Below are 26315 nucleotides of genomic sequence, written 5' to 3'. Positions count from 1 at the left end.
ATGTGCTCCTTTCCTGCTCCCGCCCTGCGGGGTGACGTCACCCGCCCCCCACCTGGCAGGGCCCCCCGGGAGGTCCTGCTTCCGAGATGGGGTGCCCCGGCGCCGCCCTGCCACCCTCCGGCCCGGACCGCCCCCCCGTACCCCCAGAAAAGAGGCGCAGACTCACCGAGAAGAGGTGCTTTATTGGATACATGGATTGCGAAGGAGCCACGGGGGACAAGCAGACAGACGGGGGGGGGGGGGGGGGGGGGGACCCTCGGGCCATGCTGTCCCCCGCCCCCGGCCCGGGGCCACCTCGGCCCCCCGCCGGGCAGACACTAGAGGGCCGCGGAGCCCCCTCCCCAAGCCCGGGGCCCGGCCTTCCCTTACTGGCAGGGAGAGGCCGGAGGGTGGTGGGCATGCGGCCCCCTCCCCGGGCCAGTCTGATGGGGGGCACGAGTCAAGGAGGGTTCGGGGGGGCAGCGTGAAGCAGGCCTCGGAGCTTTGTGGGGTCACCTCCCCCTGGGGGGGTCAGAACCTGGAGGAAGGGCTTGTCTCGAGGTGCCCACCTTGCCAAGCTGCCGATGACAGATGGAGGCCCATGGGGGCCTCAGGAAGCCAACCCACCCCCAGCCCCCACCATCCCCAGAACATAAACACAGAACCAAAGGAGCAGGGAGGCCTGGCCCCCGCCTACAGACCGATAACCAAGGCCAGGAACATACTAGAACATACAACATCTATGTAAACAAACATACATGCATGCCCAGTTCAGAGGGCCTGATGGGAGGTGGGCCTGGGGAGTTCGGGCCCCCTCCCCCCCAAGGAAGGACATTCTGGGCAGTTCCTTTAAGGCTTTCGAGGGTTCAAACCCCCACTCCCCACAGATGGAGCCTCCCCTCCGAGAGGAAGCCCCCCGCAGGAGAGCCAGTCAAAGGGGGCCGAGAAGGGTGGGAGGCCAAAGATGGTCTTCCGTGGCCACAGGCCGAGGCGGCAGCTGCCCTCCTCGGGGTGGGGACGGGGAGGGCTCCCAGGGGAGGGTCCGTATTAATCCTTTTCTTTCCTTCGATTGAAATGAGTTGGTTTGGGCCCGTGGTGGGTGGCCTAGGCACAGCCGAAGGGCCAGAGGCCGACGTACGTGGCTAGAAAGGGGGAGACCGGCCACAAAGGGGGAGACGGGCAGAAATGCTGCTCAGGGAAGTAGAGATGGGAAAAAAAAGAATGCAGACCGAGGGGGAAAAAAGGCCCCGGCTAAAGAGGACAGGTGCCTTGGGCCGCCTCTGTGCCCCCTCCATGGAGGGCCTCCAACCTGGACATGTGCCTCCCTCCTCAGCTCTCCGGGACACCCCCCCCCCCCAGCCACAGGCACAGAAGGGGGTCTGGCGACTTCTTTATTTCAAAAATAACTCCCCCCCCACCCTCCAAAGTAAAAATGCTAATAAGTACTGGACGGTCATATCAGAAACACAGCTCTACGGGACTCTCTCACTCCACGCGGTAGGGGGCGGCCCTCCTCTCTGGCCTCCCGGGCCGCGGCCCCTCAGTACACGGAGCTGTTCCGGATACCACAGCACAGAACCATGCTGAGGATCATCTCGAAGATCTGCAAGGGGAAGGGGTGCTGAGGAGGGCGGCTCCCCCACCCAGCTGTCGCCTCTCTTCCAGGCTGGAAGTGCCAGATTCTTCTCACTGGGTCCATCCCGGTCACCCCCTCCTCTGGGCTCTCAACGGCCTGGCATACTGTCCCTTCTCAAGTGGGGCCCCCAGAAATGACCACCATCCTCTGAGTGAGGTCTGGCTGGGGTCTCCCTCCCCATCAAGCGAGCTGCTTGGGTGGCCTCTATCCTGCTCATGGCCCACTCAGAGCCCTAGATCTCTTTTAGAATAATTGCTACCTAACTTCAGAGCCTATTTTTGGTCCCTCTGTGCCAACCTCTACATTCATTCCCATTGAATGTCTACTGTTCCAGGTGGTCCAGCTAGCTCGGTGCCAGCTCTTCTCCCCAACCTCGTGTCCACACAAATGAAAAGAGAGCCAAGACCCTTGGGGGACACCCTGTTCAGCCTCGACTTTCTAGGGGCTGTCGGGGCTCCTGAAGACTCGGGTTTATCTTCTAGGCCCGGGGCCCTCCCAGGGGACCTCGCCACCCCTCGGCTGGCTCCCTCCACTACTCACCATGATGACAGCCACCACAATGGCAGCGATGCCGATCAGATAGAGCTTCCCAGAGAAGAGGTCATCGATCTTCTGGTGACAGTCTTCCTGCAGAGAAGACCAGGAGAGAGGCCCCGTGACCAGAGAGAACGGCAGCCCACCCACCACCTGCTGGCCTCGTGAGACCATAAACCAGAGGCAGAACCGTGTGGCCCAGGCTGAAATCTCCAGGCCTGCTGACCCCTGGCTCGGAGTCAGCCCCTCACCTGCCCAGGGACCTTACCTTAAAGGGGGTGATGAGGATGTTGGTTCCGCTGGGACAGAGCTCACTGCTGGTGGCGGCCGTGAAGAGGGTGGTCAAGACGTTGGAGCCACAGCAGCCCAGCTGTAAAAGAGGACAGAAATGACCCCAGACTCTTGGCAGCAGCCGCTGCCACCGCCTCCACTGTGGAGCCCGCCCAACAGGAGAGTGAGAAGGGCCCACCCAGCGAAGCAGCATCCGCCGGCTCACCCCACCGTGGCCACTCACCGTCTCATGGAAAGTCTTCACCACAGTCTTGGCATTGCCGGCATTGTCCTCCGTCACGGCCTTCTGCAGAGCCTGGTCATAGAACTGCTTCACGTCCTTGGCGATCTGAGGAGAGAAGGCCGCGGTATTGGTGTCCGAGGGGTGGTTCCTCCCCCTTGCCGGCCAGGCAGGGGACCTATACTGCAGCCCTGAGATTCTGGGGGCTCAACCAATTGATTCTATTTTCATTGATCCTATGGTCACCTGGTGCTGTCGGAGCCTCCATCTCCCATTCTCTTCTAGCATCGGGGAGATCTGGCCCCCTTGAGGGAGGCAGGGGGGTCTGGAGAGCCTGGTGGGGGGATGAGAGACAGTGGGAAAGGACAGGTGCTTGCCCTCATTCCCGCTTCTCAACCAACCACTGAGCTGTTTTACCATTAAGGATGGCGAGCCCTTGCTGCCAATGCCAACATCTGTCTGCCTGCCCAGTCCTGAAGGCCAAGAGGCTGACCTCAGTGGTCACTGAGAGGCCACCAGGCCAACAGTGATCTTGCTCAGGACCTGGTGTCTCAGTTGACCTCAATGGAGGTAAACTCCCATGGAGCCCTTGAGGGGAAAATGAAGCCCAGAGAGGGCAAAGGATTTGCCCAAGGTCCCCCAGCCAGGAAATCAAGAGAGACGTGACCAGAATGTGAGGCTCCTGGCTCCCAGGCTGTGACCAGCAAGGGGCAGGTGGGGATAAGGAATGGGTACATGGGAGCAGATGGGGTGATGAGCAGTGTTCAAGGGGAGCAGGCACCCCATGTCTAGAGCCTCCAACACTGAAGACCCAATGGGCACATTTCCTTCCTCCGTCCCCCCCGTTCCTCATAGCAGTCCAGACCAGCCCCACCTAGCCACACCAGGATGTACCCAGGGATGGAGCCAAGGAGAACAGAGGGGTCCTAGCCCGGGCCTGGGTCTCTGCTCTGCTTGAGTAGGTTCAAACGATAGCCAGGAAGAAAAGTCAGCATTCTGACCCTTTCCTGGGCTGGGGAGGGTGTGGAGGGAAGAGAAAACATCCCCCTACCCCCCCATGTCATCGGTGCTGAGCAGCTTGCTCTGAGGATATGCTGGCCTTTATTGCTCGCCATCATTGCGCTTTATCATCCTCAGGAGGCTGCCCAGGATGGCCTCAACTTCCTAATGGGTTTGGGGGCCGTCCAAGGTCGCCTCGGTCCCTCTCTGAAGAACCACGGAGGAGCAGAGTGTGGCTCTCCAGCAGGGACCTCACTTGCCCCACCCTCTGAACCCCTGGGGTCCTGCAGTCTGGGCTCCCCACGGCCCCAGATTACCTTATCCCGGTGAACGAAGCCCCAGATGCCGGCGGCCACCTCACAGGCGAAGAGGATCACCAGGCAGGTGAAAAACTGTCAATGCAGATGGGAGACGTCATTGTGGGCCCGCTGTGGGCAGGGGCAGGGGCAAGTGGGAAGGGGCTGGCATGGCAGAGCGGCCCGTTCCACCACCTTGTCTGAAGGGGGCTGGTTTCCCCAGCTTCTGAGGTGGGGGCATCTCCTTCACCCCATTATCTATGAAGGGCTGACCTCTGTGACTGGGCAGCCAGTGTCTGTTTAGAGATTGGGGGGAGGGGAGCAGGGGGAGACAGCCCACCCCCAGTCCAAGCAGCTCCCTCCTCTCTGGGCCCAAGACCCCAAGGTTGGCTCCCCTTCCCTACACAATGAAGCGAAGACAACGCCCTGAGGAAGGCCCGCCCCCCCGCCAGCCCAGACTGAGGGGAACGTGCTCCAAGAACCAAAGTCCCGGCAGTGGCCTTAAAGGGGTGACCCCTGAGCTCGGTGGGCAGCCAGGATTGAACCGGCCAGGGCCCCAGAAACCAGACCAGTGGAGCTGGAAGGGGAACCATCCACAAACACTGACTGAATCTTCCACCACACTCCTGCTTGGTTTTACAGACAAGGACACTGAGGTCCAGAGATTCCCTATAGCAGGAGCCCCAGAACTCGGCGGGGGGGGATGCCAGCAGCCCAGAGGGAAGGATGAGTAAGGGCAAGTCTACACAGCCAGAGATGGGCCTGGGTTTGGGAAAATCCGAGTTCCCAGACGTCCTGTCGGTGTGACCTTGGACAAGTCCCTTACCTGCTATCTGCCTCAGTTTTCTCATCTATAAAATGGGGGTCCCGCAGCACCATCCTCCCAGATAGCAGTGAGGATCCCCTAAGATATTTTTGTGGGGCGAGTCCCTCCCCTTCCCCTTCTCCCCACACTCCCTCCTGTCTGACTCCAACAGCGGTCGAGCTTCCAGGGGCATCCTCTCGAAGACCCACCAGTCGGTGGGCCCGGGTTAGCACAGCCCATGAGAGGAGGCCCCCCCCTTTCCTCCCCAGTTCTGGCTACCCTCCTCTGGGGGGCCCTGGGGTCGCCCTCCTTCCTCCCGACACGGCTCCCCCCGCCCAGGCCCGCCCATATGGACAGATTCTTGGGCTGGGCTGCAAGATCAATTCTGGGCCCAAGGACAGGAAGATGCCAAGGCTTGGGGGGCCTCCGTAGGGAGGTGGGTGCTCATGCAAGCTGGCCAGTCTCTTACCGTTCCCAGCAGGCACTGGGACTCCTGGATGGCGCCATAGCAGCCGAGAAAGCCCACGAACATCATCACGGCCCCCACGGCGATCAGGATGTAGATGCCTGCGGGGGGAGCAGATAGGCCAGTGAGGGGCAGCCCCGACCCCAGGGCTCAAGGGACACCCTCCAGGGGCCAGTGACCTCTCTTCCTCTCATGTCTGGGTCGACCTAGCTGCCTAATGTTAGCAGGGAAGCTTCCTTGGACTCGGATGCCCGGGACACAGCCTGGCACGGTGCCCGCCAGCCAAGTGGTAAAGAGAATGAATCTTAGGCCGCAGGAGTGACCTGGCAGCATGTGCAAATGATGGCAATTGGAGGCATTTGGACAAGAGGCCCCAGACCGGCCACCGGGCGACACGCGGAAGCTGCCAAGAGGCTAAGAGCCGCCTGAGCCTCGGAGCCGCCTCGGGGGGTAGTGAGCTCCCTGTCCTCCACATCAGTGTCCTGCATTCCCCAGAGCCCTCTCTGGGCTCCCTGAGGTATTCCCCCACCCTCTCTAGGCAGCTCAGGTAGCCCTTCTTCCAAGCAGCCTCCCCTCCCCTCTCAGACTTCCCCAGCCCCTATGACTTCATCCCTGTAAGGAGCTCCTGCCCCCCCATCCGAAGCCCCCGACTCATGAGTCTCTCAGAAAAGTGCTGTTACAAAGCTCAGTGGGGAAAGAGCAAGACTGGTGAGGGGACTGGTGCTGGCTGGGAGGAGCACGGACCAGGTTGGCCGGACCTGCTTGTGCCCCCGGGAAGGCCCCAGTGAGGCTGACAAAGCAGCTCACGGGGGCCTCCGGGAGCATGCCCATCAGTTGATTGGCAGTGCCAGGACAAAGCTGAAGAACCTGCTCTGTGGGTCTTTGCCATGATCTCCATCAACCTCTGAGGCCCAGAGAGAAAGGGGAGCATCTGCCCATGGTCACAGAATGCCAAGCGCATGGGGGTGCCCGTGGGAGCGTCTCTCACGCAAGGCCGAGCCAGGGTGGAGCAGGGGGTGGACTATGGGGCTTGGGAAGGAGAAAGGCCTGAGTTCCAACTCTGCCTCAGACAGGCTGTTTGATGCTGAGCGAGTCACTTCACTTGGCTGCCTCAGTTTCCCCTGGGACCCCAATAATGCCCAGTAACACTACTTAAACAAGGCCTCTCTTTTCCACGTCGGTCACCTCGCCCAGGCTGCTGGTCCTGCTCTCACTTCCCTGGCACCTGGCCTGAGGCCACCTTGCATGAATGCCCGGACCAGATCACCCTGACCTTATGGCCGGGTGAGGAGGGAGGGGCCCCCCTGGAGCTGCTGGGCAGTGGGCACTGCCCACCCTCTCTGCCCCCCATGTCCATCTCTTGTTTCTCTTTTAAAGATAATTCTGTAACAGAATTGGCTCACAAACTCCTGGGTTGCCATGACAATGCCCCAAAATCTCAGTGCTGAGCTCTCCCAGGATGCCCCAATGCCTGCTAGGCAGGTCCTTCCCAGGCCCCAGGGGGAGGGAGAAAGGGAAAAGAGGAAAGGGGGAGACAGGCCCCACCCACCCCATGGAGCAGGCTGACACGGGGGGCTCCTCCCTCCCACTCCTGCCAGCCCCAGAGATAAGAAGTACTGACCCCCTGGAGATCCTGGGGGTTGGTCCGCAGCAGGGGCCCTCAGCCCCCCCCCATTCCCCAACAAACTGAAAACAAGGGACGGGCCTAAAAGGGGAGCAGGCAGGGGGGCAGGGGGGCCCCTCCTCCTCCCAGGGCCTCAGTTCCTGGGCCCAACAAGACAGAGTTGGCAAAATAGTCCAAAGCTCTAAAAGGGGGGATGGGCCCGTCATCCCTGCAGAAGTGAGGGGTGGGGGGAGGCTCCATCCGAGCCCACCCAGCCTGAGAGCCTGTCTCTAGGGAGCTTGAGCTCAGACCCAGGAGAAGAGGAAACAGAATCCTCTGAGGGAGCTCAGAGGGGCAAGGGAAAGGACCTTTGGGGAAACTGAGGCTGGCAGAGAGCCAAGGACAGCTGCCAAGCTCCGAGGTGGTCACTGAAAATGGGGGTGGGGTGGGGAAGGCATCTTGGGAGAGTGGGGGTGGGGCAGAGAAGTCAGAGAAGGGGCCCAGCTGGGAGAGCACAGGCCGCCAGAAAAGCGGGGTGAGCCCCGACGTGGAGGGCGAGGAACATGGGGTAAGGGATGAAGGAGCCCTGAAGAGTCCAAAGCAAAGGAGTAACTGGAGTTACTGGAGTAACAAGGAAGGGGGAGACACAGAGAGAGTCAGGGCCAGAACCGAGCAAGCGGGGCTCTGGGTTTGGAGTCGAGCTCTTGTCTCCTAACAGGCTGCGTGACTTTGGCCAAGTCACTTGACGTCATCTGGAAGAGGAGGTGTCTTTAAAGGCTCAAGGTCTGGACCAAGGCCCCAGAAAGAGAAGGGGGGGAGGCGAAGGAAGAAAGCCGCTCCTGTTCTCCCCGGGCCACGGGGCCCATCACCATGGCATTCCCTAGGGCCCGGCTGAAGTCCCACCCCTCAATCGGCTTTCCAGGCGGGCACAATAAGCCCATTGTCCGATCTCTCGAGCCCCGGCCCTCAGACCCCAAAACCTCCCTGGCTGTGAAAGAGATTTGGGGACACTTTGGCTCCCCATCCCCCACCCCTCCAAACTGGCCAATCTCCTTGGCCCAGGAAAGGACGCCCTGAAGGCCTGGCCCCCCACCCCCAGGCCTCCACAGACCTGCAGGAACCAGCTTCCTCCCCTTTGTCATAGGATCACAACGGCAGGGAGCCGTCCCCTCGCCCCGCACAGGTCTGTGGGGGAGCTCCATAGGTCTCACAGTCTGTCAGGGCCCAGGGCCCCTCCCCACTGAGGTTCTTTCACTTCAAGGTCACCTGCTGCGGATGCCAGGGGGCCTGGCCAGGTCCAGGGAGCCCCCACTGGCCCGGTGGGGGGGGGGGACTATGGGCCTCGGCCAGGAGCCGATGGAAGGGCAAAGCAGGACAAGGGCCCTGGAGGGGTTGAGCCCGCACCTGGGGAAGCCCGGCCTGGGCCGGGTCCAGAGTCCAGGAGGGGGGACGGGATGTGCGGCCAGGCCGTCACCTCGGGCCTAGGTCAAAGTCTGCTCCATGCTGATCCGCCCCGGCTGCTGCCCCGACCCGCTACATGGACATGCAGAGGCATGCACACACACGGGCATGCACAGGCACACCCCACGGAGCCTTTCCCTGCTCCCTGATGCCCACTCGCCCCTCCTGATCCTTCCCCTTGGGAAGAGCCATCGGCCTCCTGGGTCTTCCCTGCTGACTTCTAAACTCCCTTAGGACCTGGGTGTGCGGCGCCCTCAGGGGCCCTCCCCGCTGACATCGGGGTGCCTGAGGCAGGCCGAGGAGAGCGCTGGGAAGGGCCTCATAAAGCAGCCAAAGCTGCCGTCATCGCCATCTTCATTGTCATTGCCATCACCACTCTCACGAGCAGCACATGACGATCCGCTGTGCACTCGGTGGGGGGGCGTCCCCCCCCAGGCCTCAGCTGCACCCTCCCCCCTTCAGGTCTATTTGAGGGAGCGGCCTTGGTCCACCTGAGGCCACAACAAGGACAGGCAAGGGAAAGCCTGATCCCGAGGGGGCAGGCCTGCGGCAGCTGCCAGCTGGTGCCAAGGGAACAGGTGTGGGGAGAGCACTGGCCCTGAGAGGCTCCGTGGGACTTCCTGCCACCAGACCAGGCCACATCTGCCTGGCAACAAGCCCAGCCCTGGCCTAGGCCGGGAAGTCCGACCCAGCTTGGCCTTGGGCATTCTAAGGGACGTCCCCTCCCTGGGTCTAGCTGAGGCTCTTCAGAGTGGGGGGAGAGGAAGGGGAAAGACCCCCCTCCTGAGATGACCCTGGTTGGGGGCCGGGGAGCGGGGAGGAAAGGCCCAGGGTGGCCCTGGGAGGCTGCTGAGAGGCCAATATCAGAGAGCAGGACCCGGGGGTGGGGTCAGCGCTGAAGACCTGGCCGGCCCAGTCACAAACGCAGAGGGGAGCGGGCCTCAGCCCCTTCCCATTGGGGTTGGGGTCTCATGGTCGTCCTCTCCTTTCTGGGACCCGGGGGCCCTTCTGTGATGGGTGGCTGGCCAGAGAGGGGTGGGGAGGCGGGCTGGGCCAGAGGCATCAGCCGGGCGGCCAGGCAGCAGCTGCCTTCTCCTTTCCCACAGCTATATAAGGAGAAAAGGAGAGGGCCCAGACTGCCCCCTCACAGACAAGGGGCCAATGAGCTCAGAGACCCTCACCCCACCCCTCCTGGGACTGACAGGGGACAGGAGGGGGAGGGGGAGGGACAGGCCATGGATTTGCTTAAGGTCTTGCAGCTAACAAGCATTAGGATTTGAACTCAGGCCCCCTGCCACCCAAGCAAAGGGCAGAGGTCATGGGGAAGCCCCCCCCCATGCCCGATCACTGAAGCCACGGAGGGAAGCCCCCCCCATGCCCGATCACTGAAGCCACGGGAGGGGTGGGCCAGACTGAGCAACTGCTCTGTGGAGTAGCCAAGAGGCCAAATAAGGTATTGGGAGAGGGAAAGGCACGGAGGGGATGGAGCGGCGCGGCCCCGGGCCCGGAGGATGTGACTCAGCCCCGGCCCCTCCTGGCCTGGCTCTTCCTTCAGCTGCCGCCACCCCCTGCAGCCAAGGTACAGTGAGGGAGCCACAGGTAGCCAGAGGGGCAACCCTCAACCCAGCATCTCTGCCTACCTGGGGGGCCGCGGCACCATCCAAAGACGTGGGCCAGAGCCGGGTGAAGCAGGGGGAGCCTCCCTAGCTCAGCTCGGTCCCAGCGGCTCTGGGAAGCCTCAGGGGTCCCACCCCCAGGGTGCAGACAAATTTTGGCAGCCCCCACTGGAAACATTTCCTTGTCATGCTTGCCACCATCCGGTGCCCCTGGGGGTAGAGCTGAGGACACTGGGGGCCCGGGCGGTCCAGGGAACTCTCAGCGGCCCTATGGCCCAAGCTGTCCTAGCCGGCCCCTAGTCCTTATTTTACAGATGGGGAAACTGAGCCCACAGTTGGGGACACCGAACGGTGAGACACTGGAAAATGGAGGCTCAGACCTTGGCTCTCTAGGCTCCATCAGACGTGGAGAGAGGCCCAGTGGGCTCCTCCAGCCTTCCCTGCCCTCAGCCTGAGCCCCACTTACCCACGTAGAAGGTGCTCGGAGCTGGGGTATCATCAAGATTCAGGTGCAGGATGCTGGTGGTCTGGGAGTCATGGCGGAGCCAAAGAGCCACCCCGAGGATCACGCCTCCTGCCAGCTGTAGGAGAGAAACCGAGTCAGTGGCTCAGAGGTAAGGGTGGGGGGTCAAGCTCCGGCTCCACGCAAGCAAGCCGGCCGGCTCCACTCTCTCCTCCTGGGCCAGGCAGAAGCCAGTCCGGTGCCCCCGAGGTCTTGATGCCCAATTGGCTATGACCCTCCAGTTCACAGGCAGGACTCCCCTGGGACCTGCTGCGCCCCCAGCTCCCTGGGAAGGGGGGAATGGTCCAGGGACAGCAGAGAATGGAGCTAAATCAATCCTCCCCATTTCCACTAGCAAGATGGCTGTGGTTTCCCTGTCCACCCAGGATTGGGCCTGTGGTGTAGACATTGGCTTGGAGGCCGGCCAACGGCCTGTGTGTGCGGGTGTCGGTGGATGTGGCTACGGGAAACCTGGGTCGCCGAAAGCTCCCCTTCGAGAGGGAAACCACTTTGAACTGAGGCCCGCAGCCCCTCCTTCCCTGGGCCCCCCTCTGGGCATGTGGTTGGCCCGCAGGCCCCCCTTCTGCAGCTGCCGGGGACACAAGGAGCCGCTGGACCTTGGTGACGTCTTTCAGAGGAACAGAACAGGTAAGTGGGAGCCAGTGAGGCCTAGCAGGAAGTTCCCAGGAAGTTTCTCCCATGGCCTCGACCCTCCCTTCTACTCACCGGCCTCCTAATCTTTGACCCCCAACCTCCTCATTCCACCAAAAGTTCTCCCCAAAGTAACCAAAGCTCTCTTAGTGGCCAAGCCAATGACCTTTGCTCGGTCCCCATTCTCCTGTGACATTAGTGGCTGCTCTCTCCATCCCAAACGGCCACAAGGCCACCCAGCCTTTTCCAAAGCCACCCCACCCCAGGCTCTGGTCCGTGCATCCTCCTCCGCTGGCAAGGCCGCTCCTCAGGGGCAGCTCACCCTCCCCAGCAGGTCCTGAGGGTCTCTATGGCCTCCAGGATGACATGGAAAGTCCCTCAGAGCTTCCAGTCTAGTGGGGGGGGGGGGCAGGTCTCGGGGCCATCCAGTCAAAGCTGTCCAGGTCTGCACAGGGATCTCGGGCAGTGGGCCTGGAAGTGGGCATCTGACCTTGACCTCCAGACCTCCAGGGAGGGAGCATTGACTCCCCTCAGCTCCTCCCCATAGCAGTCCCTTCCCCTGTCCAACCTCCATCCTGGCCGTGCACGTGCTGCTACCTCCCCTCCTGCCCAGGCTCCCAGCTCTCTCGGGGGGCGATCTCCTTTTTCTCCTCTTCCTCCTATGATAATCTGAGCTCATCAGGGCCCTGTTTTTGACCTTCCCCTCACTGTCCCATAACGCTGGTCAATCTGAGTTCGGTGGTCTTGTTTTTACTTCCTGCCTGCTCGGCAGCCCCCCATTAGACTGGGCGGTCCCAGAGGCCAGGGCCTGCGGTCCTATGCTTGTGCTCTCTGGAGAGAGGTGTTTGTCCAGGCCTGAACGGGGCCTCCCTTCTCCCCAAGAGAGGGACGGGCCCTTCTCTGCTGGGAGCCAAGACTCAGAGTCACTGTCTTCCGTTGTGACTTTAAATGGAATTCTCTCCCTCTCTCTCTCTCTCCCTCCTTCCCTCCTCCCTCTCTCTTTTCTGATTTCTATTGGAGAAATGCCCTCCTTCAACCATTTCAAGTCCCCTTCTCTAGCCTCGGCTTTCCCAGCTCCTGCTCAGATCATCTGGCTCAGTCGCCTCCCCAGGCAGCAGAGGCCCTGCACCGGCCCAGATCCAACAGGGCACCTCCCCCCTTTTCTCCCACGAGACTCCCAGGCCTTGGCAGCACCTGGAGAGGAATAAACAAACTGGAGCCTTTTCTAGGGCGGGCAGCCTCAGATCATCTGCCTTCACCCAGGGCTCCAGCTTTCACTTCCTTTGTTCAGGGACAAGGCCCCAGGTCTCACCAAGCAGAGGCTGTGGGGAAGGGACCTCCAGAGTTATCTGGTGTCTGGGTCATATCGGAAAATGCGACCTTATCCCCACCCCCACAGTAGGCATCAGGCCTTCTCTGTCCTCATGGGGCCCAGATCCCATCAGACCTAGAGTCACTCCTGCTGAGCCCCAGTGGTCCCTAAATTCCCATCCCTCATTCTAAAGAAAAGAAAACTTTAGGGGAAGGGGTTACCATGCTGCCCCCACACACAATGGGGGAGTGCCAGGAGTGTCTATCAAGGGAGCAGCCTCCTCTCCCTGGAACACTGAGGTTTATCATGTGCTGTCCTCACGAGGGCCCAGCAAGCTTCTTAATCCAAAGATAATGTCCCCATTTTCCAGAGGAGGAAACTGAGGCATGCCTGGGGTCCCATCAACAGCCTCAGAGGTTGGTCCTGGCAGGTTCTGACTAGAAAAAGGCAACAGGTGGGAGACTAGAGGAAGAAATTGGAGCCTCTTCAACACAGACAACAAAGTGAGGGCAACTGAGGTCCACTTAACCTGAGGCAGGGAAGATGACCCAGGCCAGTCATCCCTCCCCCATCCAGTCTCCTAAACGAAGGGCAAGAATGTGGACAGATCACACTAAATTCAGCTTCCTCCTGGGACACAGGGCCCAGGACCTGCTTGCAACCACCTTGGCCAGAAGATCAAGCAATCGCCTGGACTTCTTAGTAACCGAACAGCCCATTGATTAGTGCAGAATGTCAAGCCGGTTCAACTCTTGGAGTCAAGCAGGGTCAGCGGCCATGGTCACAATGGCAACAAGGGCCCTAGAGTCAGCCTGGCAGAGCAACAGTGGCAGGACTGAGGGGGGCAAAATGCCCAGAACCCAGGCCAGCTGATGGCTTGGGGACAGAAAGTTCCTTCCCTGGGAATGGACACATGAGGGAAGCCTCTAAACTAGGCAGACTTGAGGTTGACCCAAGGAACCCCAGGCATGGGAGGCAGGAGAGAGCCTGGCTGACCGGGTGCTGGGCCCGGAGCCACAGAGGGTGGTGCCCGTCGGCTCAAGCAGCTGCCCTGGTCAGGGCGGTGAGGCCAAGGCTGAGCTCAGACCTGGAGGATGAAAGGCAGAGCAGAGATGGAAGTCGTGTGAGTCGGGTGCATTGTCTATGGATGGGTGTGTGTAAGTGTGAGACTTCCAGCAGGGGGAACGTTATTTCCTAGTTCTACTCTTTTGTACAGTGGTTTGCAGATCGTCTCCCTGTTAGACTGTGAGCTCCTGGAGGGCAGGGCCTGTCTCCGGTCTCAGGTGCTTAATAAATGTTTCTGGATTGATTAATTGATGGGGGGGAGGGGGTGTCTGCACAGTACACAGACCAGGGACTGTCAGAAGTGGGAGGGGTAGGAACCAAATCTCTCATTTTCCAACTAGGAAAGCACCAAGAAGTCTGCAAGCAGCAGTGGTCGACCCAGAACCTGAGACTCCTGCTTCTCAGGCCACAGGACCCTAAAGAGGAAGCAGGGAGAGGAGGTGCCCATCCATTGAGGAAGGGCTGCCCAAGTTGTGGGATACTGAATGCGAGGGAACATTACTGTCCCATAGGAAATGACGAGCAGGCCGACTTCAGAAAAGTCTGGAAAGACTCCCATGAACGGATTCTGAGTGGAGTGAGCAGAACCGGAACACGGTCCAGTAGCGGCAAACACTAACAATGGTCACCTATGATGGGCATCGTTGCCCTCGGAAGCACAGAGATCACTAATACTTTTAGGCATACTTTAGACTATGACGAACCTGTGATGAAAATAACATCCACCCATCTAGGGAAAGAATTACAGGTCTGAATGTAGACCAAAGCTGACTATTTTTCACCTTTTAAAGGTTTGTTTTTCCTTTCCATGGTCTTGACCTTTTGTTCTGATTCTTCTATCACAGCATGACTAATATGGAAATATGCATGACATGATGATGGCACCTTAAAAAAGGTGAGCTGGAGAGGACAGTGTGAGACTGTGGAGTTAGGGAAGACCTGGCTTGGTTGGGTCCTGTCCCCAGCACTGTCTGAACATCAGTCTCTTCATCCTTCCAAAGGACACCATTCCTGCAGTCCTGCCTCATAGCTCAGTGAGGTTCAAAAGGTGATGGATGTCACTGTCTGGCACCCACTTGCATCCTGCCCCACATGAGGAACTTGGGCAGGCTAGACAGTAGCAGAAGGTCCCTCTCTCAGGAACTAACAACTTTTTGATCTGCCTTGGTGAGAATTTCATCCTTCAACAGGCAGAGGAGTCAACAAGGGGGAAGATTTGAATACTGAGTCTGATTCTGGCACTCGGAATCTATAAGGGGAAATAGCTACTTCCTTGCAGAGAATGAGATGGGCATCAGAAAGCGCAAAAGATCATGACTGATCCCAAGACATCCAAGGATCAAGAGAAGGACCAAACCAGAAAACTATTCTACAGAGCTAGAGTCACCAAATTCATCTGGAGCAACAAAAAGTTAAGAATATCAAGGAAGCCGATTTAAAAAAATGCAAAGGAAGGTGACCTAGCTCAATCAGATCTAAAACTGTGTTATGCGATGACATGGCAGCCGTCAAAACTGCCTGGTACTGGTTAAGAAGGAGTCATGGACCAGAGGATCAGGACAGATTCAAAAGAAACAGTAGTAAATGACTATTGTTTGACAAACAATTGGACAGTAGCTTCTAGGAGAAGAACTCTCTATTCAACACAAACTGCAGGGAAAACTGAAAAGTATATGCAGAAAGTAGGCACAGACCCACATCTCACACCCTATATGGCCAAGTAAGGTCAAATGGGTACAGGATTTAGATGTAAAGGGTGAATACCACAGACCAATTCTGAAACCAAAGAAACACTCTTATCTGCTGGATCTATGGAAAGGGGAGAAAGGTATGACCAAATATGAAAGAGAGAATATTATAAAGTACAAAATGGATGATTTTGACCACATAAAATTAAACAGGTTTTGCACTAATAAAACGAAAGCAGCCAAGACTGGAGAGAGAAAAGAAAGGTGGGAAACAATCTTCACAGTGTTTCTGATTAAAGACTCATTTCGAATATATATCATGTGTATCAAATTCATAAGATTACAAATCATTCCCCTAACGGATAAATTATTAAAGGATATGAACAGGTCGTTTTCAAATGAAACAAAGCTATAAATAGTCAAATGAAAAACTGTTCCAAATCATGATTGATTAGAGAAATGCAAATGCAATGAGGTATCAACTCATACCTATCGGATTGGCTAAGATGACCAAAAAGGAAAACAATCCAGTTGGAGAGGACGTGGGAAAACTGGGACATTAATGCACGGTGGGTGGAGTGGTGAACTGATCTGGTCCTTCTGGAGAGCAAGCTGGAACTATGCCCAAAGAGCAATACAACTGAACATGCCCTTTGACCCACAATACCAAAAGAAATCATAAAGGGAAGTCTCACATGCTCAAAAATTTTGATAGTAGCTCTTTTTGTAGTGGCAAAGAACTGGAAATTGAGGGGATGCCCATCAGCTGGGGAATGGCTGAACACGTTTGTGAAATATTATGGAATACTAGAGTTCTTCTGTTGTGGGGAGGGGGGGAAGAAGGGAGGGCGGAAGGAAAATGCGTAATTTGTACATCTGTAAATGAATGACTATTGGAAAACTACCATAGTGTGGAATTAGAAAAATAAAATTTCAATAAAAAAAATGACCAGGGGCAGCTAGGTGGTGCACAGGCCCTGGAGTCAGGAGAACCTGAGTTCAAATCCAGCCTCAGACACTTAATAATGACCTAGTGTGGTGACCTTGGGCAAGCCACTTAACCCTACTGCCAAACAAACAAACAAAAAAAAAGACCAGGAGTCTGCTTAGCTCCAGGGGCAGAACTAGAAGCAATAAGGGAAGGTTGAAGGTGACAGTGGAGGCCTGAAAAGCTAAGTCTCAGAGCTTCGGCCAGTTGGCACGAGCCCCCTCAGTAGGTGGAGGGTTTCCTGGGGTTCCTTGTCACCTGAAGTCTCCAAGCAGGGTTTGGAAGACTACTTGGATATAGGGGATCAGATGGTCCTTCCAACCTACAGTCTATGGTTTTGGGATACCCATGTCTCATCTGAGGATCTTGTGGTCTCCCGGTAGCCTCTTCTGGATGGGGCAGGGTCAGAACAACCGAAGGAGTCCAAGGCTCTGGATGGGGGAGGCCTGTGTGTGGGTAGGCCCTAACTAAGCCAAGGGCCTGGGCTCACCCACACAACAAATGAACAAATGACAAAGTGCTTATGGATGCCCACTCCTCTCATGCCCAGAGGGTGCTAGAGCCCTCATGGGCAGAGGCAGTGAGTAGCAGAGAACAGAGTCTGGGCCTAGAGTAGGCAGAAGTGGAGGGAAGAGCCACAGGGCAGTCAACCAGAAGAAATGAAAATGAACTTCCTTCTAATTTCTAGAGCCAAGACAAGAGAGGGAGATGGGTAGGCTCAATTCTGTTTGAAGGAGCTTGATGAGAGAAAGCAAACACCCTCCTGCTCCCCAAGCTGGGGGGTTCCCCAAGCTGGGATGTGGCCAGCATTGAAGAGGGGCTGGATGAGAAGTAGGGAGGGGGTCACTCTCTGCAGGACCAGGACACAAGCAGCTACTGGGGCTACAATGCTCACTGGGGATCATGGTTCCTGAACCTCAGAAACTTTTTCCCTGCCCTGCTCCAACTCCCTGGGGGGGGGGGGGGCATAATGAAGACTGAAGGTTTAGAATGATGCCTAAGCCCAGCGAAGTCTTCTAGGTCAGTGGGGTTTGCGATTTTAACAAATTAGACCCGGGAGTGAGGAACAGTTGAAGCCAGACTCCGTGGCCTGAGAATGACAATAAGCCTGTTCCCCAGCATCCCCTTCCTCCCAAGGATGGACTCTAGAGGATAAATGGAGAAGGGCCTGGGTTGGTGGGGAGGCGTAGACTAGTTGAGCAAGGGGAAACCCATTGGCTCTCTGGGCAGATGGATCCTGTGTTCCTAAGGCAGCCTACCTGGAAGGGCACAGGGTGGGCACGATGGGCCGGCCTCCTTTGAATGACAGGAGAACCAGGAGGATCTGCAGCCACTGCCAGATTCTGCCCTTGTCCCCCAAACATTCCAAGAGCCATGGAGGTCACTGCCACTGGCAGGAACAAGAGGGAGGAAGAATTCGATCCTCTCCTCCAAGGAGCTAGCCTCGGGATCACAGAGGGTCAGCTAGAACTCTAGGTCCCATAGACAAGGGAGGCCGGAGGCAGATCACACAGAGGGATGGCACCTGGATGAGAAGTTTGGCCTCCTGACCTGGAATCTGGGTCCCTTTCCTGCCTCCCAAATGATCACTTAAAGGGGGCTCAGCCACCCCCAAAGTCCCGAGACCAATCTGGCCTTGAAGATACTGAGGTCCAGCATGTCCTTCTCAGCTAAGAGGCTTGGATCTTAGATAGAGAGACGACTAACCTTGAACAAGACCAGACACTGTGCCCCAAGAGAGGAGAGCTCAGATAAAAGAACAAGGACCCTTTAAAGGGCCGTCAGCTAGTCACTGAGACCCCCCCCCCCACCATGGACGGGACCTGGAGGATTCAGTTCCCCTCCCCCAGCAATCTGGCAGAGATGGGGGGGGTCCATGCATGGGGGCAGCCAGAGGAAGGCGCAGCGAGATAACAAAACTCTTCATAGTTGGCTCTTACTCCTAGGCGTGGGAGGCAAACCTGGACCCAAGCATCTTAGGCTGAGCAGGGCGGGCCCAGGCCTGGTCCCTCACCAGAATCAAATCTCCCTGGGGTCTACTAAAGTAGTCTAAGGAGTGCTAGTTGGGAGGAAGAGCCCAGCTCTGTGTTATCTAAGATCTCACTATAGAACGCAATTGCCATTAGGAGTCTTTAAGGGCTGCCATACGCAGGGGGGATGGACCAAAGCCTGCATAGGCTGGACACCAGCCCACGCTGAAGCGGATGAGCTTCCCCGTCCCTGGAGGTCTGCAAACAGAGGCTAAGTGAGGTCTCACTTGAGATGCTGGACAGGCGCCAGTGGTCTGAGCTCCCTTCCTGCGAGGAGATCCTAGATGATCAAGGGTTGCCCTTTCAATTAGAGCCACTCGGGAGAAATGGTATTTGCCACATCTGGAGGACGCCAGGGCTGTAAAACGCCCGGCTCACCCAAGGACGAGGCTCCCCCACTGACAGGGGAGGAAGTCCAGGCCCCCAAAAGGCAGGTCCTGGTGGGGGATTTTACAAGCAGGAGGGGCCTTCCCTGATGAGTCCCACCCTCCCCTGCCACCGGATGAAGAGTCTTTGCTGGATGACCAGCCAGGCCTCCAGGGGGGACTGGGAAGGGCAGGAGGGCCTGAGTCAGATGTTCCAGGCCCCAGGATGCTTTGCTGTGGGATTTGGGGCCAAGTCTCTTCCCTCCTCTGGGCCTCAGTTCCCCTCTCCCCTTTGTTCAGTGACAGAGGGGCTTAGAGGAAGGCCTCTGGTGGGGGTTGAGCCTCAGGGGGAGGAAGGAGCCTTGGGGTGTCTTTCAGTTGGAGTCACTGAGGGAGGTTTCCATAGAAAACAGGGAGACTTGAAAGGCAGCGTGGACGGAGGAACTGGGACCGCAGCCATCCTGCCCTGGCTGTGACTGGGAAGGAGGAAGGTGTAACCCTTGGGGCGTTGCCATGGAAACTAGAGCTCCACTGGCAGGCAGGCAGGGACTTTGGGCAATTTGTTGTGAGACTGCAGCCTAGAGACTGCCTGGAGAGACCCAGAGACAGCTGATACATGGCAGAGACAACCGAGAGACCCAGACAGCTAGCCAGTCTGAGGCTTCCCAACCTTCGTGGGCTGAGGCTCTTCCAAAGGACGATTCACTGGGAAAATGTTCCCCCCTGTTTTCACTCCAACAGAACACGGCGCCCATCTCTGGAGACCACTGGCTTCTGGCATCCAAGCAACTGGCAACAGCCCCTCCCCTGGGATCTCTAGCACTGGCAGCTCTGAGGGCTCTACCCACGGGGGGGCGGGCCTGCGACTGTGCTGCAAGGGGACAAGTGGGGGGTGAGGATGTCACGAGGGCACTAGCAGGCCCCCAGCTACACCCCGCGCAGTCTCCAGGCCCCAGGGCCAGAGAGCCGGGGCTGGGGCTGGGGCTGGGGCTGGGGCTCACCTTCCATCCTGGATGAGCTTCAAGGCATCATTGCTTTGTAAGAGAGGGGAAGAAGAGGGAGAAGCAGACGTGTGTGTCCGTGTGTCTGTCTAAGTTTCTATGTTATGGATTTAGATGTAGGCGAGTGTGTGAGTTCTCATGTGTGCATCAGTGAGGCTCTGAATTCATGGTGTGACTGTGTATGAGTTCATGTGTGTGACTGGTGCGTGTGAGCATGTGTCTGTGTAATCTCTGACGTGTGAATGTGTGTCTGGGAGTGTGTGCTTGAATTCACTCTGTGTGTGTGTGTGTGTGTGTGTGTGTGTGTGTGTGTGTGTGTGTGTGTCTGTGTCTGTGTGTGTTTTGGGGCAGGAAAGCCGCCTTGAAGGGATTTTGGGAACACCAGACCAAAGCCTCTTCCCTTTTTTCTGCTTCTCCAGCCAAAGCCCTGATTACTTCAGGCCCAGGCCCAATCACACTATCCCAGGGTTCAAGGGGCCTTCCAGGCTAATTGGAGGTCCTATCATGGGGGATGCCCCCAGAATCCCAAGAAACCCTGGTCTTCCTGACCTCTGGGCCCCTAACCTGCTCCCCTGAGTTGAGGAGGCCAAGTGAGCCTGAGGAGGGTGCCAGACCCACCCTTCCAGGCCCGAGGGACGCTCGAACTTCTCCACTCAGGCTCCCCCAAGAAATGATCCTTCTTCTCTGGACCTGTGTCTGTCTTGCCTCGTGCTCTGGTACTGTGATGGCCAACCCGGTCCGGTCTGGGGGGCTGGGAGACCTGGGTTCCAGTCGTGCCTCAGATCCTCCCTCCTGAAGGCCTGCCAAGTCCCTCGACCCTCTCAGGTAGGGCAGCTACCAAACGAGGGATTCCACCAGATGGTCTCTCGGACCCCCTCCCAGCCCCACAGCCCATGCTGCACGTTCTTCCAGCAGCTGATGCATGCCAAGGCTGCCCCTCCACCCTCCCGGCCGGGTATTTTTAGCTCTTGCACATGAGGGGAGGCGAGAACAAATCCCTACCCAGAGGCTGCTAATTCTCCACGAGCTAAGCCGGGCTCTTCTATGTGCAGACGGAGAAAGCAAAGGTCTAAGGGGTTGAGGGGACAGTGCGGGCCCCTCCATTTAGGCTCGTCCACTCTGAGCCTCAGTTTCTCCAAATGTAAAACAATTTCTGATTTTGTTGAGAACAAGCTAGGAGTTGGGAGAGGGGGATGGGGAGGTGTGCCAGGTAGCAGTTTGGGTGAAAAGGATCTGGGGGTCTGGATGGGGGGAAAGCTTAAAGTCAGTGCGTATGGTGAAGAGCTGGGGGAGGTGAAGGATCTGAGCATGGGGGGCCCTTCCTGAGCAGGAGAGCACCAGCTCCTGGAAAAGGAGGCCTTGGAGGATGGCAGAGAGAAGAGGGACACATCCGAGGCAGGGACCAGGGAAGCACCCTGCCCCTGATTACCCGAGAGGCCTTCGGGACACCTGGACAGATTCAGGGCTGATGGCTCAGGGTGGGGAGGGGCAGACAGGACCCAGCCTCACATCACTCTGGGGGCCTACTCCCCCCAAAACAACCACCCACCCACCAAGCTCTGCTCTCCCTCAGTTCCTGTTCTCTCAGCTTCCTCCAGAAAGTCACTGGGCACCCCCCCACTCGTTTCTGCCCTGCATGCTGCCCCCCACTTGGCCAGACACAGGCCTCAGCTACTTCCTCTAGCAGGGTGGGGACCACCCTCACCCCCCAGAACAGGCCAGGTGCCTTCTCCTACCGAAACAAGAAGGTGGAACTGAAGAAGGCGGGTCCTTTACGGCTGGCCCAAGGCCACCCAGGCACAGGACCCCAGCTCAGGTCACCCAATAGCTCGAATGCCAGGGCTGGTCTGGCAAGAGCCTGAGGAACATTGCAAAACCTTCCTGTCTGCACTGCCCTCCATCCTACGGGGCCCCAGGGCTGGGTTTCTAGGCCGGACATAGCAAGCCTGGCTGCACGAGCAGCAGCAGCCCAAGAATTCACGCTGCCCTCTCCTCCCCCCACCCCCAGTCCAGCTCTCCAGCTCTGGCCCCTTCGGTCTCATCACCACCCATGACCAGCCGCGTTACCAGAGAAGTGACCACCAAGACCACAGCACTCCTGCCCCCCCCCCCACCCTGTTCAGATAGGGAAACACCCAGTAAGAAGGCCCCAAGGCTCTTTAGTTCAGACAAGGGTTCCCATCTGTGTCTGCCTCAGTCTCCACATCTGGGAAAGAGGGATAGGTGGTAAGGTTGGGCTGGGACAAAGAGAGGGTCCCCCCAGCAGCCCTCCACCACTGGAGGGGGCAGGCCTGGGAAGGAAGCAGAGACCTCACCCTGAAGAGGTTAGAGGAGCAGTTCTGAAGGGAAGGGAAGGGGCAGGTGTCCCCCAGGGCTGGGAACCCTCCTCCGGTGTTCCGGACTCCCTTTGGCCCTCAGATTCATGACAGCTGGCCCAGGCTAAGGACTTGTCGGAGAGGAGCCTGAGGCCTCATACAAAGTGATGCAAGGCCCAGAAAAGACCCGGGAAAGCCCCGAGAACCGTCAGCTCGGCGGCCTGACCTGAAGCAATTGCTAGAAGCCGCCGCTAGTTTCCTGTCACCGCAGGCCCGGTCACCCCACACAGTTGGCGGTCACCCCACACAATTGGCGATAAGACCGGAGAGGGAATCTGGGTTTTTCTCATTGGGTTTCCTGGTTAGGCTTTGGGGATCTTCCCCCACCGCGGAAGTAGGGAGGGAAAAGTTCATTTTTGTTCATTGAAAAAACAAAACAAAACAAAACAAAATGGACTTTTAAAAGGTTGGGGGGGCAGTTAGGTGATGCTGTGGATAGATAAGAGTACCCACCCTGGAGTCAGGAGGACCTGAGTTCAAATCCAGCCTCAGACATTTACTAATTACCTGGCTGTGTGACCGTGGGCAAGTCACTTAACCCCTTTTGACCAAAAAAAAAACAAAAAAGGTGGGCCTGTCTTGGTGTTGCAGACAATGGGGAGAGGTTAGATGACACATCGGGGTCACACAGTTGCCTTGTGGGGGAGAGGAGTCAGGGCTTCCCACTAAGGGTCTCTGACCATTTTGCCTTTGTGACTCCAGTCCAACTAATAAGTTAATTAGGTGCACCGCTGCTGGAGTTGTGAACGAACCCAACCGTCATGGAGTGCAATTTGGAATGGTCCCCAAAAAGCACATCCCCTTTGATCCCCTGAAACCACTTGTAGGTCTCTGGATCCAGAAGAGATCACACAAAAGGGGAAGACCCAGAGGCACAAAAATACGCGTGGCAGCCATGTTCATGGTCATGAAGAGCTGGAAAGCGAGGGGATGCCCAGCGTTGGGGAATGACGGAACCATGGTGATGCGGGAAGGTGATCTCTAAGAAATCACCAGGGCCCAGATGTCGGAAAAGCCTAGAAAGAGGCTGGGCTGGGCCAGGACCAAGGCGCAGAGAAGGGAGCACAGAGAAGGGAGCACAGAGAAGGGAGCGGAACCGCATTGTACCCAGCGAGAACAACATCATGGCCCACCAACTGTGCCGCCATTTCAGCAGCCCCAGGATCAAAGGCAATCCTAAGAGGCTTGGGATAGGGACCCACCCCCCCGCCCCATTCAAGAGGAGGGAGAGCGGAGCTGCCTTACTCTCTTCCTGATCATGGGCTTCTCTCTAATGGCTCCTTCTTTCACAACATGCTTGCCATGGATCTAGGCTTCTCATGATTAGGCGTGTAGAGCTCCCATTAGATTGCTTTGGGGGGGAGGGAAAAAAAGGATTCTTGGAAACCACTGTGGCATGGCCTTGGAAAGAGAACTAAAGTGTTTACATTTAAAGAAAAAGTAATGAATTAGGGTCTGCCCCCCCCAAGGCATCTGGGGCTGGGAATGTCTGACCCTCCCAAGACAGGCTATGGTCCAAATCCTCTCAAGCGCCCCCCCCCCCCCCCCCCAGGGAGCCCTCATAGTCAGCTCCAGATGTTGAGACCCAGGGTCCCTGACAGTCCCAAGCAAGGCCTCAATTAGTCCTCTCCCCTGGAGCTCCCTGGACCAGAGGCTTGCCTGGCTGGCCAGCCTGGGCTGAGGACCTTCCCCACCTCAGGCCTAGGAATAAGGCCTTGGGCCAGAAGGGGGACAGGGGCTGCTTGGGGCCATCAGACAGGCGGTCTCAGATTTGGCCTATGTCTGGCAAAAGGGCCAGTGCCAGGAGCCAGTGTCAGGGAGCTAGGCCCGGGCTCCCAGCAACCGATTCTAACTGGCAGGACCCCACCCACCATCTCTGGGGGCCCTGAACGAAGTCATGGGAGGGGGCAGGGGATGAGGAACTGAGTCAGGAACTGCCATCTCTGACCCTGGCATGGCGCCCATCACTCTCTAGGCTCCCTCTGTGCTCTGAGGACACCTGGGCTTTCTGGGGTCTGCCCACCAGTTGTGCCCGCCCTCCCCCTACCTCACATGATTGTGGGGCTCTTGGGACCAAGATGAAAGGAAAAGGAAACAGAAAGTGGAGGCTGCTGGGCTCCAGCAGGTCATCTGCTAAGAGACCCAGGAGTCCCTGCCTAGCCCTGCCGAGTTGGGGATCCCCAGCCTGGCTCTGTGGCTCAGCCGCTCCCCTCTCCCCCACCAAACCTCAGAGTTCCACTAAGCCTTGGGGAAAGAGATAAGAAGGCACCAGGCCGGGCCACCAGGCCTGGAATCCCTCTCCTGGGTTCTCCCCATGGGTTGAGAATAGGGCTGGGGTCCGTGGGCCAGGGTGCTCCAGGCAAGGGCACCTCAGCTCTGGCTCCCGATCCCCACTGAAGGTTCTCTCACGGTCAGGCTTCTCCAAGAGAACTGTGGCCCCCATGGAACCCAGGGGCGCGGCTCACCGATGCCCAGGTGGCCGCCGGCTCCCACCGTGCTGGGCCCCAGGACCCGCCGGGCAGAAAGCTCTGACATCTCAGGGGAGACAGACCCACGCGGCCCCAACCTCTCTGGTCCGCCACGGGGCTGCTGTCTCTGCATCTCGGGGGCTGGGGGGGCATTCTCAGATCGAGGCTCTCCTCCCCGCCCCCCGCCCCGGGGCCTGGGCAATGCCAAGCCTTCCGCAGGCCTAGGAGGGAGCCAGAGGCGGGTTAGCCCCCCACGGGCAGTCTGAGGCTTGGGGTCCCCCCATCTAGAGGGGGGGAGGGCTCAGCTTAAGAGCTGGGCAAACCAGGAAGGTCCCACGGGGAGGAGGGGCCCGGGGGCCGCCTTCCTCGTGGGGGCCGAGAGGAGCCTGTGCCCGCGTGGCCCGGTGCCCGCCTGCCGAGTGAGGGCTCTGCCCTGGGCGCCGGGTGCCCCGGCCCCGCTCCGCTCAGACACAGCTGCCCCGCCCCGGGGGCCCTTGGGTGAGGCTGTGGGGAGGGGGAGGTTCCCGGGGAGCTCCGGGGCCCCGGCCCCCTCCCCCCCGACTCAGACCCTGAGAATGGCAGGAAACGGGGAGGGAACCAGCCGCCGCCCCCGCCCCCACCCCGGGCCGAGCCAGAACAAAGGAGAGGCGCCTGGGGGGGCCCCGCCCCGCGCCCCCAAACGCGCCCGGGCGCAGACCGCCCCCCTCTCCAGGCGGCGCAGATCGGTGGGGCGCCCCGGCCCCGCGCGGCCCCCCCCGCCGGGCTCCAGGCTCGGGGCGCCCCGGGCCCGGCGGGGGGGGGGTCTCCTCCCGGCCCCCCGGCCCCGCTCACCCAGAAGACGAAGTTGAAGACGAAGAGCAGGTACTTGATGCACTTGGTGCAGCCCTCCACCCCCATGGCGCCGGGGTCCGCGCGGCTGGGCCTGCTGCGCTCCCGCTCCTCCGCAGCGCGGCTCGGCTCTGGCGCCGCCCGGCCCGGCCCGGCCCCAGGCCCGCCCGGCCCGCCCCGGCCCGCCCCGGCCCCGCCCCCGGCCCGCCCCGGCCCCCCCCCGGCCCCCGGCCCGCCCCGGCCCCGCCCCGGCCCGCCCCGCCCCGCCCCCCCCCCCGGCCCCCGGCCCGCCCCGGCCCGCCCCGGCCCCCCCCGGCCCCCGCCCCGGCCCCCTCGGCCCCGCCCCGGCCCGCCCCGGCCCCGCCCCGGCCCCCCCGGCCCCGCCCCGGCCCCCGGCCCGCCCCGGCCCCCCGGCCCCCCCCCCCGGCCCCGCCCCGGCCCCCGGCCCGCCCCGCCCCGCCCCGGCCCCCGGCCCCGCCCCGGCCCCCGCCCCGGCCCCCGCCCCGGCCCCCGGCCCGCCCCGCCCCGGCCCGGCCCTCGGCCCCCGGCCCGCCCCGCCCCGGCCCGCCCCGGCCCCCCCCCCCCCCGGCCCCCGGCCCGCCCGCCCCGCCCCCGGGGAGGGGAGGGGCGCCCACTGCTCCCCGCCCTCCGCAGCCTCAGTTTACCCCTCGGGGAAGTGGGGGGAGCAGAGGAAGCGGCTGGGGGGCCCCCATTCTTGAGGACCCGGCCGCCCCCCTCCGCCCCTCCTGCCCGGGCCCCCCTGCTTTCCCAGGCTCAGCAATGACCCCTCCCAGGCCAGCGGCTCCGCCCCCAATCCCTTGAGCCCTGCCCCAGTGACTCGGGGTCTGGGGTGGAGGTACAAGGAGGACCCCCCAACCCCTACTTTCTGTAGAGAGGTGGGGGGCAGACAAGATACCCCAACTCGAGATTCCTAGGCCGGAGGGTGCCTCCTTCAACCAGGCCTCTCCTCTCTCCCAACATCGCTGGGCATCCCAAGGACCCCCTAAACTCCAGCGGGCCAGTCCCACCTCAGACCTGGGCCCAAACCGACCTGGAGACCCCCCCCAGGGGCCATGTGACCCAAGCAGCCCCTGGCAAGCACCGACAAACATGGGTGGGCAAAGACAGCCACCCAA

At 59.5% G+C, this 26315-nt stretch overlaps 2 protein-coding genes across 5 annotated transcripts; one reads left to right on the top strand and one right to left on the bottom strand.

Annotated features, from left to right (window-relative positions):
- Nucleotides 1-274: 274 nt before the first annotated feature.
- Nucleotides 275-25305, bottom strand: CD81 (CD81 molecule). The gene is made up of 8 exons (XM_074230807.1): nucleotides 25183-25305; nucleotides 10373-10487; nucleotides 5230-5327; nucleotides 3977-4051; nucleotides 2664-2768; nucleotides 2418-2519; nucleotides 2156-2242; nucleotides 275-1582 (listed from the first exon to the last, which is right to left on the bottom strand). Exons 1-8 carry the CDS (start codon nucleotides 25246-25248, stop codon nucleotides 1520-1522), a joined length of 711 nt encoding a protein of 236 aa, XP_074086908.1. The 5' UTR covers nucleotides 25249-25305; the 3' UTR covers nucleotides 275-1519.
- LOC141518622 (uncharacterized) lies at nucleotides 4131-15950 on the top strand. Of its 4 annotated transcripts, XR_012477239.1 has the most exons (4): nucleotides 4131-10520; nucleotides 10768-11056; nucleotides 13013-13494; nucleotides 13778-15950. XR_012477239.1 is itself a non-coding variant. In XM_074230809.1 (3 exons), exons 2-3 carry the CDS (start codon nucleotides 10639-10641, stop codon nucleotides 14053-14055), a joined length of 696 nt encoding a protein of 231 aa, XP_074086910.1. In that variant the 5' UTR covers nucleotides 4132-5743; nucleotides 7548-10638; the 3' UTR covers nucleotides 14056-15950. The 4 variants fall into 4 exon arrangements, 3 of the variants coding, with proteins under 3 accessions (XP_074086910.1, XP_074086909.1, XP_074086911.1); XM_074230809.1 differs by lacking the exon at nucleotides 13013-13494 and having other exon boundaries at nucleotides 4132-5743; nucleotides 7548-11056; XM_074230810.1 differs by lacking the exon at nucleotides 13013-13494 and having other exon boundaries at nucleotides 4133-10520.
- Nucleotides 25306-26315: the final 1010 nt, after the last annotated feature.

The sequence above is a fragment of the Macrotis lagotis genome, chromosome 3 (genome assembly GCF_037893015.1).
Source record: "Macrotis lagotis isolate mMagLag1 chromosome 3, bilby.v1.9.chrom.fasta, whole genome shotgun sequence".
Lineage (NCBI taxonomy): Eukaryota > Metazoa > Chordata > Mammalia > Peramelemorphia > Peramelidae > Macrotis > Macrotis lagotis.
Note: the sequence above shows the minus strand (reverse complement) of the source record. Positions and strands in the feature narration are given on the sequence as shown.